The 17,667-nt window shown below is 54.2% G+C and overlaps 1 protein-coding gene across 1 annotated transcript in view; it reads right to left on the bottom strand.

Moving 5' to 3' along the window:
• Positions 1-16,535, bottom strand: part of WNT7B (Wnt family member 7B) — a 96,213-nt gene extending 79,678 nt beyond the window's left edge. Inside the window, exon 1 of the mRNA XM_020977484.2 lies at positions 15,834-16,535. Coding sequence (XP_020833143.1) covers positions 15,834-15,904 — 71 coding nt within the window. The 5' untranslated portion in view covers positions 15,905-16,535. The remainder of the gene's footprint in view (positions 1-15,833) is intronic.
• Between the last annotated feature and the right edge of the window lie 1,132 nt (positions 16,536-17,667).

Below are 17,667 nucleotides of genomic sequence, written 5' to 3'. Positions count from 1 at the left end.
GATGGAGAGATGCTCTAAGACCACATGGTAAACTTGTAAAAGTAGGACTGGAATGAAGAGAGGTCAATCTGAGCAGAAGGAAAGGCTGCCAAGCAGGAGGGGTGGGGGCTTCCTTCAGGCTGGTCTAGGAGCATGTAAACTCTCTGAAGCAGTAGGAGCTGTTCCTCTTTAGTCTGTGTTCCCCCAGCACCTATCACAGTGCTGGGCATTTGAGAAATGCTTCTTGACTGACCTTCATGTGTCAAATGAGACCAGTATTTCACTTCCCATTGGAACCTATGAAATGACTCAGACCCAAGAGAATTACAAGGCCCTTTGTGGGTGACATCCACATGAACTCCACCAATCCCGTGTCAATGAAGAACAATGAGGAGACCCTCAGATTTTTTTTCAAAATGGAAGGTTTTCTGATGGTGATTCGGGATCAGGTCATCACACTGGAAATTACAGAAAGCTCATCATTAGGGATGGAAATAGTGAAAAACAGGTAACCCATCACTGCAAACAGCAAAAATTTCTCACCTACCAAATGTCTAACAAGACATGAGCCGATGGCCAGAATGAGCCATTCAAAACTCACAGTCACCTCTCCTGAGTGAGTGGACAGCAAGCTATGACCCAAAAGAAGGTACAAACCCTAAACTGTGTTTGAGAAGTTGGCCAACAAACGGAACCGCAGCAAAAGCATGATGGGGGCTGTCATGTTGAGCTATGGAAATCTAGCAACACTTTTCAATTTTTCACCCCGAATACGGATCATCTTCAAGCTAGACAAAATGAAAAGCATTTAAAATGTGGAGACCTAGCAAAAGAAGCCAAAACTACGTGGGAACAAGATGAGACAAACATGATCCCCCGACCTGTGTGCTGCAAGAATTGTCCCAGTGAGCTCACATCCTGACTCTTTTATTCAGCTGCAAGGAGTCCTTTCATCCAGCTCAGAAATAGTTCACATAGGGGCAGCTAGGTGGCGCAGTGGATACAGCACTGGTCTTGGATTCAGGAGGACCTGAGTTCAAATCCAGCCTCAAATACATAACACTGAATAGCTATGTGACCCTGGGCAGGTCACTTAATCCCATTGCCTAGCCGAAAAACAAAAATGGTTCACAGAAAATTAAATGCAAAAAAATAGTAGCCGGTAGTGGCCCTTCCCAAAACGTCACTAGATTAGGAGGAAGAAGAGGAAGAGATAGTGATGACGATGTTATGATGAGGCCATCCATAACTCAAAGGTCCTTTCTAAGTGAGACTAGGACGGACACCGGAATCATTACCGTTATCATCTTCAACTACAACATTTACACCATGACTTACATTCAGTTGTAAGCTCCTTGAGGGAAAGGACTGTCTCAGGCCTCTTTATGTAGCCTCAGAAGCTTAGTGTAGTGCCTGGCACACAGTAGGTGCTCAATAAATGGTTATTGAATCGACAGAATGCGTGAACTGCACTCTGCAAACCCTTCCTACATTTCCCCCTTTGGATCTTCAGAATCCTGTGAGAGAAGCAAGGTAAGGGCTACTGTCCCCATTTTCCAGAGAATGAATTTAAGGCCCAAGAGGTCAAGTCACTTGTAGAGTTCAAGGCAGATTTGAACATGATCCACAGCCTCCTGACTCCCACCACTCAGCGATGCCACCCATCTGAGAAGCAGTCGATGGAATACAGTTAGTCCAGGCTGAATGCTTCTAGGTCATAAAGTTACTGAGGAAGAGATTATATCATCCTAGCTCTGGAGCTGAAAGAGATGTCAGAGGCCACTCACTCCTCTCCCCTCATTCTACGGAAGAGGAAGCTAAGGCCCCAAAGTGAGAGGACTCCATGGGATCCCAGTCCCACAGCTGGAATGGGCCTCAGAGTCCATCTTGTCCAATCCCTTCCTTTGAAAAACTGAGGATCCTATGGGGGAAGGGACTTGGTCAAGGTCACACAGGGAGTGTGGCTCCCCATGAACCAGAGGAATCCAACTAAACTCTGAAGACCTCCCCAGTCTGGCCTCACTCTATTTCACCAGCCTTATCTCCCATTGTTTTTGATGCTCCAGCCTGAAGGGCTAGCTAGTCCCTTTCCCTGCCCTCCATCTTGACTTCCTGCTCCCTCCCATCTCTACTCATCCTTTGCTGCCCAGCTCGGATGCTAAAAGCACTCTGCTCACCAGCATCCAAGGAGGGAGGGAGGGAGGGACAGGAGGAGAGCAGGTGTTGGTTTTCAGAGAGGTCCAGGTGAGTGACAAGCAGGCTGTGTCATGTGCTCTAGGTCAGCAGCCTCCAGCTCTGGGGCTTCTCCTCTGCTGTGGTGATGATCTCCCTATGTGTCTAGAGGCCTCTGAGCCCGGCTCCACAGGAGCGCGCCTCTTCCCTGTGAGTTTACTGCCACCTTGGACCTTGCTTCACCAACCAATGAATCTACAAGCATTTACACATAGCTCCTGATACGTGTCGAGTGCTATGCCAGATATTTGGGTTCCTACAGTGACTAAACAATCCCTCCGTGCAGAGTGCACACATCCTAACAGAGACAGCCCATGCTTCTCAAGGGCATCAGCTTCCTCCTCTCTCTAGTGAGGGCTTGGATTGGGTGATCTCTGACATCCCTTCAGAGCTCAGGCATTCTGTCTCAGCCCCCTCTCAGTGTGCTTGTCTGTAGGTAGGTATAAAATAGGTAGAAGGAGAGGGAAGGGCACTGGGCACTGGGGAAATCAGGATGGCAAAACTACTCTGGAATCTTTGCCAAGAAAACCTCAAATGGGGTCACGAAGAGTCGGACCCGACTGAACAACAACAAAATTTCCTAAGTGATGATTGAGGTAGAGCCAGTGAAGAATGTCAGGGCAATGATACCCAGCTGTCAGAACTAGGAGACACCGAGGAGAGACCAGAGAACATAGAACATCCATGCTGGAAGGAAGCTTGGAATGAATCTCAAAGCTAGGAGGGACCTAAGAACATATAGCACAGAATGTCAGAACTGGGAGAGAGTGGAGAACACAGAAGGTCAGGATCATCTAATTCAAACTCTCTCATCTGGCAGAGGAGGGAGCATGCTCATGGAGGAAGAAGGGTTTGCTCAAGGTCCCCATGCTAGTAAACGGCAGAGCCAGGGCAGAAAGGCAGCTCTCCTGCCTCCCAGGACAGGGTTCTGTCCACTGGGTTTTGCCCCAAGAGAGCTCCTTGCCAATCCCGGTTCCTGACGACAAATGAAGCCACAGCTTCAGAGACAGCATCAACAGAAGGAGGCTGCCCCTTGACACTGAGCCACATCTCAAATGCCCAGGTGGTCAATGAGTAACCATGCCAGCATGATGAGTCAGTCGGTTCCAGCAGGCAATCACAGAATCAGAGAATGGGACCCAAAATGACAGAGCTAGGAAGGGCATTACCACAGGGAAGTCAGGGCTGGGAGGATCCTTGGAACACAAAACATAAAATGCCAGATTTGTGAATGACCTTAGAACTGGGGACTGAAAATGCCGGCGTGGAGAGGGGCCTTGGAACCAGATCTCCTGCCCACAACCTGCCAAACAATTCTCCAGTCCTCTGTTCTATTCTGCTCTGGGACAGGCAGACCGTTTTTCTGAGCTCAGAGGACATCCATCCAAGCCATACCTGGACAGTATTTTCAGGATGTGACCACCCAGCCTCTACCAAGGGGAGATGGATCCATGGAAGTCTAAATCCCCTAGTCCCAGCTCCTTCTGTAGCCTGTCTCAAAAATGTAAGATTTGGTACTCAGTCACTGATTCTGGATTTCCTAACCACTAAGTACCCAGAAAAGGGAAGAAAAAGAGTCCAGAGAACAGAGAAAAAGAAAAATGAATAACAACAGGGGACTGGCCCAAGTCCCTGGACATTCAACAGTGTGTGACAGAGAAATCCAAGCAGAGAAAGTTTTAGCATACCAAAGGGCATCTGTATTTGGACAATCCATGTTCCTAAGGGGATCTTACAATTAGTCTCAGAATCACAGAAGCTCAGGCTGGGGCTGGCATTTATCTGAAATTTTACATATATGTTTACATATATATACATATATATATGTAATCACATATATATGGAATTTTACAATCTAAAACATGCTTTGCCTCTCTTCTCTAGATTGAACCCATCTACCCACTCATTTCTGAACCCATTCTAAAGAATCCCTAACAGGTAGTAATTCCCAGTTGGGTTTGAATCCCTTCAGTGACACGTAGCTCACTACTTCCCAAAGCTACCTGACTCTCACTATCTCCCTCTCTTTATAGCCAGCCAGGATAGGTTTTCTATTGATTTCCATAGATATAAAGGTCTGCTGTGAGGCTCATATAAGCTGAGGGAGGGAAGGCACTTTCCCAATGGTAAATACTTCATCCAGGTCAGTTTTCAGGATGCTGGGATGCACTTAGGACAGCTCCCTAAGTGGATATCACATCCCCCTCCCTTGAGGGCTGCCAGTTCCCAGAGGGCAGGCACCATGTCTCACTCATTGAAACTTCGTCACATCACTTAGCTGTCCAATGACTGACAATTTGCATTGTTGAATCTGAGTAAGGGTCAAACTAGCCTTGCTGATGGAGTACTTAGAATCAGCAACAAGGAGGATCCAAGCCCCTCCCCTGATGCTCACTGGGCAACCCTTGTCCTCTCTCTGGGCCTCAGTTTCTGTGCTCCTAAGATGCAGAGCTTGAACTGGGAGGCCTTGAAGATCCTTTTCAACTCTAGAATTTGTCCTATACTCTCTGATGCTGCCTGGGGGCAGGCTTCTGGGGTTGGTGGAGAGAAAGCTGGACACTGACCAGGATTGCCTCCCTGCATGGAGCCTGGAGCTTCTCCACCCACACTCACCACAGGTGGACTTTGCCCAGGACTGCTGCCCACAGATGGCCAGCAGGAGGCAGAGAGAAGCATCCCGAGGGATAGCATGCCCTGATTTCTGTTTGATCCATCCCATCTAACTGTGGGACCTGGCCAAGAGCCTTCCCCTCTCTAAGCCCACCTGAGTTTTCCCAAATGCCAAATTAGTGGATTAGATTTATGTGGCTCTACCATACCTCCCAGCTTTGATATTTTAAGTTAAAAAATCATGTCCCCTGACTCAGCCTCAGTTTCTCCACCTGTACAACAAGAGAACAACTATTCTAACCACATAAGGTCCTTTGACACGGGAAGAACCCTGGCCCTGCAGCCAGAAGACTTCACATAATTGGTTCCACTTCTGCCTCTGACATCTCCTCCCTTTGGGACCCAGGCAAGCTCCCTCACTCCATGGGTAGGAAGGGCCTTGGTGCTTGGGTAGGGACACTCTGGCTAAATGGACCATCCAGGAAGGCAATGGGCTAGTAGCCTCCTAGGAGAGAGGCCTGGCTTGGGGCTTACTGAGGACCCTGCCCTCAGGCCTGGACAGCCTGCTCTTTCATGTGCCATGTTCTTCTGGTTTGCTGTGGGAGTGGGGCAGCATGAGAGCTGAAAATCTACAGATGATGATGGGCTGGGGATCCTGGTGTGGGGAATCAGAGGATGTCTGAGTGGGAAAATACCTTCGACCATTGAATGTCAGAGCTGGGAGAGAACCTAGCACATGGAACATCAGAGCTGGGAGGGCCCTTGGAACAGAGAATGCAGAAAGCTAAGAGCTAGGGGGTGCCTAGAAGTCATCTATTCTAACCTGCTCATTTTATAGCTGGGGAAAATGACAGCCGGAGCTCAAATCTACCAAGGCTCCATGGAGAGGCAGAGCCGGGGTGTCCTAGCCCCCTTGGACACCTCTCCTAGCAAGGCTGGAAGGCAGAAGAAGCAGTCTGGGGCTGGGCAGTCCCAGCAAGGACTGAGGGGGCCAAGATTAGCCTTTAGAGACCTTAATTCCAAGGGCTTGTAGCCCTGAGAAATACTCAAGTGCAAAAGAAGACCCTGGGATGAACTGATTTCCTGTTTGGAGGAGGGAATAGGTTGTGGGGGGGGGGTGAGAGAGGCTCCCACCCTGGGGCTTGAGTGAGAATCAAGCCTCCACCTCCATAATCCCTTCAGAGATAAGCCCTCTGGTTTACAAAAGAGGAAGTGGCTTGCCTAACTAAAGCCACACATGTTCTGAATATCAGAAACTGAATTTGAACCCAGACCTTTGGGACTCCAAGGCCAGTGCTCTCTCCACAGGATTGTGCTTCAGTCCAAAGGACTCTAGGCTTCTGGACAAAGTTCTGGCTTTGCCACTGCCTGGCTGACCTTGGGCAGCATTTTTCCATTCCTGAGCCTCGGTTTCCTCGTCTATAAGATGAGAGAACTGGTCTAGACCCACTTCTGAAGTCTCTGCCAGCTCTGCTGGCCTGGGAGTCTATCCATGATGTCAGGGCTCAATGAGCTAGCAGCCTCCCCAGTCCCAGGGCTGGTCCTGGCCCTCTGCCCCACCCCCTCATCCCCCAAATCCCCAGCTGTCACCTCCTCAGTGGCCCTGCCCTGCCCCCTCCCAGAGCTGCAAGGGCCCTGGGCTTCTGCCTCTGCCACTGGGCCTTGGGGCTGGGGCACCGATTTCGGACCTTATAATTATGTCACACAGCAAGGGAAACCGCAGCCTCCCAGCATCTGGTGTGCGGTTGAAAACTTTTGTTTCAAGATTTGTGACTATTTATAGAAGGAAAACTTGGTAGGATAGTAATTTCCTAGGGGTTGGAGGGGAAAATGGTCTCCGCTTATGGGGGGGGAGCTATTAGGCTTGCAGCCCATCGCCCTCCTCCTCGGGCAAAGGGTTGGTACCAGCCCCCTCCCTCAGGCCCCTGTGCAAGAGATCACGGAGTCAGAAGCCCAGAGAGACCCCAGGAGAGGAACAGAGAGAAAGCAGAGACCCCAGAGAGACACTGAGAGTGAAGAGGCAGTGATCCAGAGACATCCCAGAAAGGGTCCGAGGGAAGAGAGATGGAGACTGAAAAGGAGGGCTGCGCCAATGACCTAGAAAGAGTAAGAACCCCAGGGTGAGAGACTCAGCGCAAAGTCGACGTTCTGGAGGCTCCAGAGTGCAGAGCTCCGAGGGCTAGACCAGCCTGGGGAGACAAAGTCGGGAGACCGAAGCAAGGAGCCGCCGGGTGGGCTTTGTTCGCTCGGGCCTTAATCAGGGCTGTGCCACTAAATCTCTCCTCCCCTTCCCCTTAGTCATCCCCTCCTCATCCCCATCCCGGCCAACTAAGGTGCCATCAATCAAACGTCTTGGAAAGCCCGGGCCAGCCACGTGCGTTTCATTACCGAGTCCTCGGCGGAGGGAGGCGCTGCGGCTCCAGGCCGCGTGCAGACCCTCCGCCCTCCGCCGGCCCGCCACTGACCCGACAGGGTCGGCGTGGAGCTGGGCTGCTTGGCTGCTTGACGGGACAGAAGTCCCCTCCTTGGCTCCTCCAGACCCAGATGACGCTCCCTCCTCTAGGTGGGGAAGGGGGTGATCTCTGCTCTGCCAGGAGAACCCTGTCTCTCCACTACTGACTGCTGCCTTGCTATTTCTGCCCAACTAGCTCTCCACTCCCCAAACCTAGAGAGTTCACAGCGGGAAGGGACCTTAAATAGCTGCTGGGTCTCCTCGGTTACCTGCGTTCCTGGGCAGGGCTGCGCTTCCGACTGGTCCTTGCCTCCCTGACCCCGCACCCGAAGCAGTAGAGGGCAGGGCGGGGATGGGGTCAGCGCTCAGCTCCCATCCTGGGAAAAGGAGGACGGGAAAGGACCTCCTAGCTGCCGCCCCCACTCCCCACACACCCACGCCGCCCTTTTTGGAGGCAAGACCCTGCACACTCCTGAACCCCTCACTCTCGGGCTGCCTCGGTTTCTCTGCGTTTGCTCAGCTCAGAGGAGGATCTTTGAAGGAAGAAGCTCCTTGGCAAGGAGCTGAGGGCGAGGAGGAGGTTGTATTGGTGGGTCTCTTTGACCCAATCCCCCTTACCCCACCCCAAAGATCTCCACCTACAGACCTTGGAGAACCTGAGCGCTGCGCCCCGGTCAAGGAGAACCTGGGAAAGGTATAGGTGCCAGCCATCGGTGGGAGCTCCTGCGAAATCATGGGCTCCCCGGGGAAGGACAGGGGAAAGGGTAGCTGGGTGCTGGGGTTGCAAAGGCCGAGACTTACAGGTAGCTGCCGCTGGTAAGAGTGAGGAAGATTTGAGGGTAGCAGATAGAGAAGAGAGCGCCGTGCGGGCAGGCGGGGAGCATGGCGGGCTCAGGCGGCCGGCGCCCCGGCTCCCCGGTTCCTGGGCTTCCCAAATCCCAGGCTCTCCCGCTCCCCGGCTCAGTGCAGAACTCCTGGCCCGCGGCGTGCGGGGGGGCGGGGCGGGGCAGCGGCGGCTCCAGTAGCCCTGGGGGCTGCCCCGGGCTAGGCATGCGGGGCCCGGCCAGGCCCCAAGGAACGATCGCTGTACCCGAGCTCCCCTGGGACCAAGCCCCCCCCACGGGGCTGAGGGGGTGGGACAGCTACTGGGCCTGGCCGCTGCTCCCCCAGGGACCGGGACCGGGACGGGGACCGGGCTAGGGCTAGCCCTGCGCCCGTGGCGCTTGGGCTTGGGGAGGCGGAGCGCCTGGGCGGCAGGGGCAGTCCCTGACACGCTGCTCCTTCTGCCGCCGCCGCCGCTGCAGTCAGGCCCGACCCGGGCTCGGAGTAAGACGGGCTCCCTGCTCGCTCCCTCCGGTCAAGCCAGAGAAGGACTGGACGCTGTCCCCGCTGCCAAGTGCACCGGCCTATGTGCTTGTACTCGGGCGCTTGTTTGTCTGTGTCTGCGCGTGCGAGTGTGACAGACAGGATCTCTCCCGCCTCCTCCCTGCCTCCCCCCATCTCTGTTGTCTCTCTCTCTCTCCATCTCTCTCTTTCACGCTCTCGTGCTCTCCTTTTCTTCTCTGTCTCTGTGTCTGTCTTTTTCTGCCCTTTCTGTGTCTCTGTCGAGATCTCTCCCCACCCGCCCTCCACTCCCAGCCTTTCCAGGTTTAAAGTGAGCTGCCTTTAGCCTCGAGGGGTGGGGCCAACCCTCCAAGTCTGTCCCCCCTCTCAAGTGGCTGTCAAGGAGGGTGACAATGGAGAAACTAGGATGGAGTCACGCTCACGCCTCCTCTGCACACACCCCGAGATCCTGGGGGGCCCAGTCCCAGCCCCATCTTGGGGGGGAGGGGGAGCCTTGGTCAAAAGGAGATGGGAATGGGAGGGGGTGGAGGTAGTTGTGGCTGTCTGCTTGTGTGTGTGTGTGTGTGTGTGTGTGTGTGTGTGTGTGAGAGAGAGAGAGAGAGAGAGAGAGAGAGAGAGAGAGAGAGAGAGAGAGAGAGAGAGAGAGAGAGCGTGCAGTGAGAAGCGCGTCATTCCTGGGGGACCATGCACGAGCATCCCGGGTCCGGTAATGAGGATGTCTGGTGGCTGAGGCTGGCGGGCTTCTAGCCCCTACCTGCAATCCCCCTTCCCCTCCCCCCCCCGCGTGTGTCCCACAAGAAGAGGCCCAGCAAAGCCACTTGCCATGTCTGGGAGGCTCCAGCGGGCCATCTGAGGCCCTGGGGAGGCCTGGGCTCTGGGACTTTTCTTTCATCCCTGACCAGTGCCTGGTCAGGGCCTGTCCCCATTACAAATCCCTCGCCCTAATGGGGCTCCAGAACATCCAAAGCTTTTTTTCCCTTCCTTTCCCTGGCTCCTCACTGAAGCTCTTGCCAAAAGAAGATGTAGGTTGTCACCTTTAGCCCCTCACCCATAAAATGACTGTGAAATTAAGGCCCAAACAGGAAAGGGGTCCCTGGAAATTGAAATCTTACTGAAAAGCTGGGACTAGAAGGGAGCTGTTCTAATTAAAAGATTCACCACCACCATCACCACCTCTTAGCTCCTAGCCTAGAGCTCTTTCCATGTGAGGGGAGAGGGGTGTAGCCTCCAGGGCCAAAAGGGAGAAAAACCCTTCATGAGATTACAACTCAAGCCCATCTGTGCTACTGAGTATGCCGTGCCACTGTGTGCAAGTCACTTTCCCATCAATTGGCCTCAGTTTCCCTACTAATAAAAAGGGAGGATGGACTTGGTAACCCTGCACTCTCTAAATTCTATACTTTTAAGACTAATACCCTAAACTTTTACCCAGGTCCCAGGGAAGGCTCCAGGGCCATGGAAACACCAAGGTTGCAGAGTAGTGTCCCAGAGGGCATCTGTCAAGGTTGCCTCTCTCCTGACATGATAGCCTGCCTTTCTCAAGGTCTCTGGGTGTCCAGAAGTCAAATCTACTCAGAAACAGGTCTCAGTTTACCCACCAAGATAGGCAGAAGTAGATTTACAGGTAAGACTCTGCCTACCCTGGCCAAATTCACTAAATATTCACTAAATATCCTTTCATTTTCCAGAAGAAAAGCAAGCCCAGAAAGCAGAAAGGACTCCATGTAGGTTGTCTGTCAGCCAAGGCAGGACAAAACCCCAGCTCTTCTAATCACTGGTCAGTCTTTTCTGGATAAATCCCTTGTCCTCTGGGAAGCCCGTGCTAGGCTGAGCTCAAGTATCTCTCAGGTTCTCTGGCTAGTGCCACAGCATCAGCTCTTGTTTCTTTAAGACTTCAAGGTTCAGAGGGAGCACAAATGTTGCCTCCAATTTTACAAATGGAGAAAGTGAGGCTCAGAGAGGAGGAGCAAGGACCATGGGATTAAGCTAAAACTCTGGCCGGTTTTGTCTGGCCACACCCCCCTGAAGGACTGGAGAGAAAATGATCTGGGGAACTGGGCAGGGAGGACAACTACTGGGTGGCTGACCTTCTCTGTCCCTCCCCCTTGCCCTCTCCAATTCTTAGGATCTTGACTTTACTGGGTCCCTTCAGCCCAGGACCCCTGCTACAGGCTAGAGTTAGGTAAGCCTCTTCTCTGACTCTCCTCCTGTTCTGGAGCAGGGAGGAATGGGTCATCCATTCATTTATACATTCACTCATTTTTTTAAGGAGGGCTTCCTTAGGAAACCACCGCAGCTCATCTCTAGAGCATGGGATGAAGGCTTTTAATCAATGAAGATTTCAGAAGAAGACAACATTCCCATTTAACCGATATTTTCATAAACTTTTCAGGGTCTCAGATAAATGACTTGGCTGTGGCACACAGCTAACTTGGTAATTGTGGTGTTCTTTCCACTGCACCAGGCCAGCCCTAGAGGAATAACCTTCCTTCTCCACTCCCAGCTTAAATAAAAACAACCCCAACAAGCAGGCTTTCTAGAAGTCCTTTTGGGGTACATGTTGGGGTTTCCTTTGGATTTGGGGTTACAGAATGATTAGCTGCCTAACCCAGCAATGGATGGATGACTGGATGGATGGATGGATGGGTGGGTGGGTGGGTGGATGGATGGGTGGATGAGTGAGTGCGTTCATGGATGGGTGGATGGTAGGCAGATCTGAAGGGTTGGTAACCAGGGGATTCCCACTGGAAGGATGACTCCAGGGTTCCCAGAGAGGGGAGAAGCCTAGGCTGGCCTTTTGTGGGAGAGGCTGCCAGGAAAGGAAGAAAGGGGACCCAAGGGAAGGTGCCCCCCAGGCAGACAGGGTGAGCCCTGGCTCAGACTCACGGCACATTTGAGTTAAGACAAACAAGTATGAAATATTTCTTATGTGCAAGTCATGATGCCAGGAAATAGGGATAGAAACTGGAGAAATGACAGGGTCCCCCTTCCCATGAGAATCTGGAAAGAACATTAGAACAGAGTAGCAGAGATCAGGGAGAACTTAGGGTTTATCTAGACAACTGAACTCTCCTCTCCCCACAATGGGTGAGGAAATGAGACCTAGAAGGAGGCAGGGCCTGGGCCAAGGACACAGACAGATTCAAGACATGAACTGAGATCTTACCTCTAAATTCAGTCCTTTTTATAATACACTAGAACATCAGAGCTTGGAACAGGGAATATCAGAGCTGGGAATCAATGTGGATCAACTGTTCCCACCATCTCACTTTATAAAGGAAGAAATTGAGGATCCAGTAGGGGAAATGACTTGCCTAAGGTCCTACAGTGAAGCAAAAGCAGAACAAAGACAAAAACTCCGCTCTACTCTCCCCTCCACCATCTGCCTCCTGACAGGTTTGCATGTGTCTGCTTGAGTACATATTGATGTATTTTCTTTGAGTGTGGGTTTGAATTCACCCAGATGGAGTGGGGGTGGCCCTCCTCACTGGGAGTCTTCAATCTGAGGCTGGCTGCCCATTTTTCCGGCATGTTGTAAAGAGATCCTTGGTCCAATCCCAGATGGCTGAATGCCTTTAAGGTCCCTTCCAGCTCGGAGATTCTAATTTTGTATGTGTGTGTGTGTGTGTGTGTGTGTGTGTATATATATATATATATATGTTGTGTGCGTGTATGTTGTGGGCATGTGGGCATGGTCTGGATATGTGCTGAATCAACATGTTTCCCAAAGTCCTTCCCTTCGTGACACCCCCCCCATCCTCTACCCATACTCTTCTCCCTGAGCTTGGAGTCCTTGCTTGGACCCTGGCCCATATAGCTCAGTCTGGCCTAGGACTCCATGCCCAGAGTCCTCAGGGAGCCAGGCCATTCGAGAAGCAGGCTTTCCCCTATCCCATCCTGGAGTCACTAAGTTGCTCTATAAATTGGGTGAGCTGACCCTCTTGGGCAACCATGATCATCATCATCACCACTAACATCTCCATAGCACTTTACATGTGTTACCTCCTTTGACTCTTCCAGTCAGCCTTGCTGTAAACCAGGCACTGTTTGGATTTCTTTCACAGAGCAGAGACGAAGCTCAGTGACTAGCCAGGGTCACAGAGCTAGTGAGTATCTGAGGCTGACTTCTGTCTTCCTAAAGTCTGAGCTCCACTGGCCCAGCCACCTTGGAGAGTGGCCTTGGGCTCTGGAAGAAGTCTGCATAAAGGTGGTGTTCTTAGGGCTATTTCTGGCTAGAGCTCCCCATTCCTCCAACTCCCCCCTCCATTTCTATCATTCACACACACACACACAAACACACACACACACACACATACACACACACACTTACACATAGGAGCAAGACTGCCAGGGGATCCTCTACAGTCAGTTCTCTCTCACCTTTTCCACCCCTCATGTCTCCTCTTTCTGTGTCTCATCTCTCTTCCCTTTCTCTGTGTTTCTCTCGCCTGTCTGCCTCACTCTTTCCCCCCCTTTTTCTGACTATTTTGTTTATTTCTCTTTCTGCTCTTCCTTCCCCTTCTGTCTGTCTCTGCCTGTCTGTCTTCCTTTTTGCCTATATCCATCTCTCTGACATCTCATTATTCTCTGCACCAGGGAAATGCTGACTGAGGAGAGGATAGATAAGGAGTTCCTCAGTACTGGAAGCCTGTCATAGGTGGCAGGTAAGGGTTGGATCAGGTGCCTTCCAAGGTCCTTAGAGCTCAGGTAGAGATGCTGGGATTCCAAGATTCCTCCTGGCCTGCAGTCTGCCACCTCTCTCTCTTTCCCCATCCCCACTCCTCTGAATTCCCTGATGCAGACCTTCCCTAAGGAGTGCATTCTCTTTGAGGATGCCTTAGCAGTGTCCCCGCAAGGCCTCCAACTCCAACTCCCCCTCTCTCCATCCCTGGAAGCCAGAAGAAGCTCCCATCATCCTGTGTGGCTAGAATCTAGAGACTCAGAGAGATTTCTTGTTACATGTCAAAGAAAAGGCAGAGCCGAGGTGGTCTTGGTGTCCCAGCTTCCCACCCCACTGTCAGGTGAGGCAGGGTTCTGTGCTCCTCTGAGGTCAGAAGCCTTGGAGATTGAGACCTAGAGATCTCAGTTGGCAGGTTCTTAGAAGCCTTAGAAGCTCCAGCGCTAGCCCCCTGGGGTTCTTGGATAAGGAGGCCTGTCCTGGCAAACTCTGCCCCCACCTACCCACCCTGCTTCTTCCAGTATTTTTCAGCCGTCCAGGCTGGCTCAGCCATAGGTGGACAGAGACCACAGGAACCAAGGACACTCAGACATAGAGACAGACAGACTCCCCTAGGGGAGAATCCTCCCACACAGGATTCTCCAGGACACTCTTCTGGTCTTAGGAGTCTCTAGGGAATCATCTCTGGGTGCCCACTCTCATTTGCCCTTGAATGGGAGACCTCCCCAGGAGCAGTGGTCCCAGGCCTCTCCATCCCTCAGGGCCCCTCAAAGTCCAGCCCTGCCCCAGGGGCTTCCCTTAGCAGCTAAATCTTACCCGAGGTTACACAGGCACTTTGTCTCCTGTTTCCTCTCTCTGTCCATCTCTTATTCTCTCTTCACTCTCTTCCTGCCTCTCTTTCCCCTCATCTGTTCCTTTTTCTTTTCTCCTCTCTTCCTTCCCACTTCTTGGGGTTCTAGGGAACTGTGGTTTACTGACAAGCACAGAGAGCGGGTATCTGATCTCAGCCCCTACCCCCACCCCCTACCCAGGAGAGTGCCTTACCCCCTCGGCTTCGTTCAACCAGACTGCTGCTATCCTCTTCTCTGCCTCTCTCACCTTCTGGGCTTTTCTGCCCATCTCTTCTTCTGCTTTGCCCTCTCTCCTCGCTCCCTCCCCCTGCTTCTCTTTTTCTCAGTATCTCTTTCTTTTGGTCTGTTTCCTTCCCTCTGGGTCTTGAGACCTCCGTGCGTGGGCCTCTCTCTCTTTCTCCCTCTCTGCACCCCCTCCCCCTCCAACAACGAGGCCTCGGTGAGGCCGAATCTGGCGAAAAGGAGCTCGCAGCCGTTCAACAGGTAAGGACTCGGCTGGGCTCAGGAATGTGGAAATACGACTCAGCGGCGTAGCCTAGTGCAACGAGCAATATTAATCAGGACGCCCGCCCGGGGAAGGGAGAGGTGGAGAGAGGCACACAAACTCCGAGCCTGAGCCCAGCACCAGGAGAGATCCGCAGGGACAAAGCAAGGCGCCCAGGGCCCACAGAGGCCATCCCAGGGACCAGAGGCAGAGATACAGTGGGAGGGGTCGGAGAGCGCGCGGGGGATCCAGGCGTCCCGGCTGAGGGGACCCCGCCTGAGGAGGTGGCCCGCGCGCCTCTCATCCCCAAGCCAGACCGACGAGTTGTCAAGGTGATTTCAACACGGCTGAATGATGGATAGAGACGCGGATGGTGTCTAGGCCTGCAGCACCTTACACACAATCATAATCGCACTCGCACGGCCCCATGTAATAAGCACAGCTCCTCCTCCCTACCCTCTTTGGGAGCCCTCTTCTCTTGATCGGTCTGTGGGTAGGTCTCTAGGGCTCAGATTCTGCCTCTCACTCCACGATGAAAGTGCCCTCTGTTCCGCGGCAGACCCCAGGCCCGGCTGCGGCCGCCGCCACGGTGGAACGACTCTGGTTCCCACTTGGATTAGAAAGAGAGGATCTGACACCGCCGCCCCCTACCTAGTTCTAAACAGGCAGACTCAGCGGAGCGAACCCACCTTGGCAGCCTCCCGGGAGCGATCAGCCGGCCTGGACCAGCTCCCGAATGCGGGGCTACCCCTGGCTCGGTCCAGGAGTGCCTTCTCTTCGTTCTCGAGATTCACCCAGGGTGAGGGACACCTAATTCTGCCGGTAGGGAAATGTACCAGAGAACCCGGCCAGACGCAGAGTGTGTGGTGTGGGGGATGCGGCGAGTACCGTCTCTAAGGCGGCGACGTTCAATCCCCAGGGCGGCGCGTTCCATCCTGGGGCCCGAGTTCCATCCCTGGGCCCCGCGTTCCACCCCTGGGCCACGCGTTCCATCCCTGGGCCCGTGTTCTATCCCGCTGTCGGCGCGTTCCATCCCGGACCAACCCGTTCTATCCCCTGGCCCGCGCGTTCTCTTTGGCCACCAGCGAGAGTTTTCTCTCGGGATGGTGCCCCATACCCAGAGCGTTCCACAAGAGAACCTCCCGAGACTCCCCCCCCCCGCGCCATCGCCCGCTCGCCCGGCCCCCGGCCCAGATCACTCACCCCAGCTTCACGTAGAGGACGCCAAAGCAGAGAAACACGTAGAAAATCCACTTGCGAAAGTTTCTGTGCATGATCCAGGAAGATAGACTGAGCCATAAACAGCTGGGGCGGGGGAGGGAGGCCGGGCTGGGGCGGGGGCGGGGGGGAGCGCCCCGAGGTGCGGAGCGAGGTTCGGGCTTGGGCTAGGCAGCGGCGGCCCGGAGCCCAGCTCTCAGAAACAGGACAGCAACCGTGGCGGCAATGGGGACCTGCACAGGCGGGCGCTCGGCGCGCCCTACCACCATGGTGAGCCTGCCCGCGGCATCCTGAGCCCAGTCCGCCCCGGCTACGGAGCAGTCAACTGGCCCGGAGGCGGGGCGGGGGCGAGGGCGTCTCCCTGGCAGGAGGGGAGGGGGCCCAGGATAATTTGCCCAACTGGCCTCAAAGCAGAACCCCAACCCGGGCAGTGGGAACAGCCCGCGGGGGAGGTTAGGAGGGGGAGCGAGAACCGGCTCCGAGCCCCCGAGGAAGCGCCTGGAGTTGGGGGTGGGGAGAGGGACAGGAATGGGGACTGGGACGGGGACAGGGACTCGGACAGAGACCGGCACCGGTGGCGGCGCGCAGCTCAGGGCCGCGACTGCGGCTCCTCAGCGCCCTGGAGTCCCGGCCCCAGTCTCTCTCCCTCCCATGTGCCTTTACTTGTCTGCCGGCCCGCCCGCCCGCCTTCCTGCTGCCCAAGGGGAGAGCGAGCAAGCGAGAGAGGGAGGGAGGGAATGAGGGAGGGAGGGAGGGAGGGAGGGAGCGCACTCTCTTTGGGGAGGAGCTGCCTGCCGAGGTCTGCAGCCGCAGGTAGAAGCAGGCTCTCTATCTCTCCCTGTCTCCGTCTCTCTGTCTCTGTGTATGTCTCTCTCTGTCTCTCACTCCCTCCTCTCTCCCCTCTCCGTTTCTTCCTTTTCTTTCCTAGTTTCCAAGATTCAACGTCTTAAACAATTCTCTCTAGGGGCTTCTGCTTGCCCCTGTGGCTGTGTGTGTCCCCTTCCTCGGCCTCAATCTGTCTCTGATGATGAGGGGCGCAGGATGGGGGCAGAGAGGGGAAAGGAGGCAGTTCTGGGTGGGAAAATAGGGTGTGAGGGAATGGGGGGAGCAGGAAGGAGGCGAGTGGAGGTAGAAGAAGAGGGAGGGAAGGAAGGGGGAGGGAGGGGGAGGACACCTGCGGAAGGGGCCCCACCTCCTTAGAGGCTGGAGGGGAGCCCAGGGCGGGCGGCCGGGCAGGCAGGCTGGGGGGTAGAAGGGGGGGTGGAGGGAGGACTTGGCAGCTGGAGAGGTTTCTCTGCTCGCTGGCTCCCGGGGGAAGGAGGATCCCCTCCCCCCCCCCCCCCCGCGTGCCCAGCCTCCTTCCTTCCCTCTCTCCCTTCCATCCCCACCCTCCCATCTCCCTCCTTATCAGGCCAAGCTCAGAACCACACCAACCAGTGAGGGAGGATGACGGCCTCGGCCGGCCAGCTCCACAGCTCTCCCTGGTCCCCCTGCCCAGGATCTAACTTTGGGGGTCTCTTTTCTGCTCCCCCACTTGGAACTTCGCCCACACCCTCAGGCCCAGCTCTCTTTGAGCTCCCCTGCCAGGGGGCCACATCTTCATGGGGCTGAGGTGGGGAGGGAATCGCTATTAGAGTAGTAGTGGTAACATTTATCAGGAACGTAGCAGCAATAGGTGGTGGCGGTGGTGGTGGTGGTTGCCCATTTTGCAAATGAGAAAACCGAGGCCCAGTGAAGGTAGTGACATGCCCAACGTTCTTAGGCTAGTAAGGATCCGAGCTAGATTAGAAGCCGGGTTTTCTGGATCTCTGTGCAGCGT

Source organism: Phascolarctos cinereus, unplaced genomic scaffold (assembly GCF_003287225.1).
Source record: "Phascolarctos cinereus isolate Bilbo 61053 unplaced genomic scaffold, phaCin_HiC Scaffold_1;HRSCAF=81, whole genome shotgun sequence".
NCBI lineage: Eukaryota > Metazoa > Chordata > Mammalia > Diprotodontia > Phascolarctidae > Phascolarctos > Phascolarctos cinereus.
This window is presented reverse-complemented; position numbering and strand designations above follow the sequence as displayed.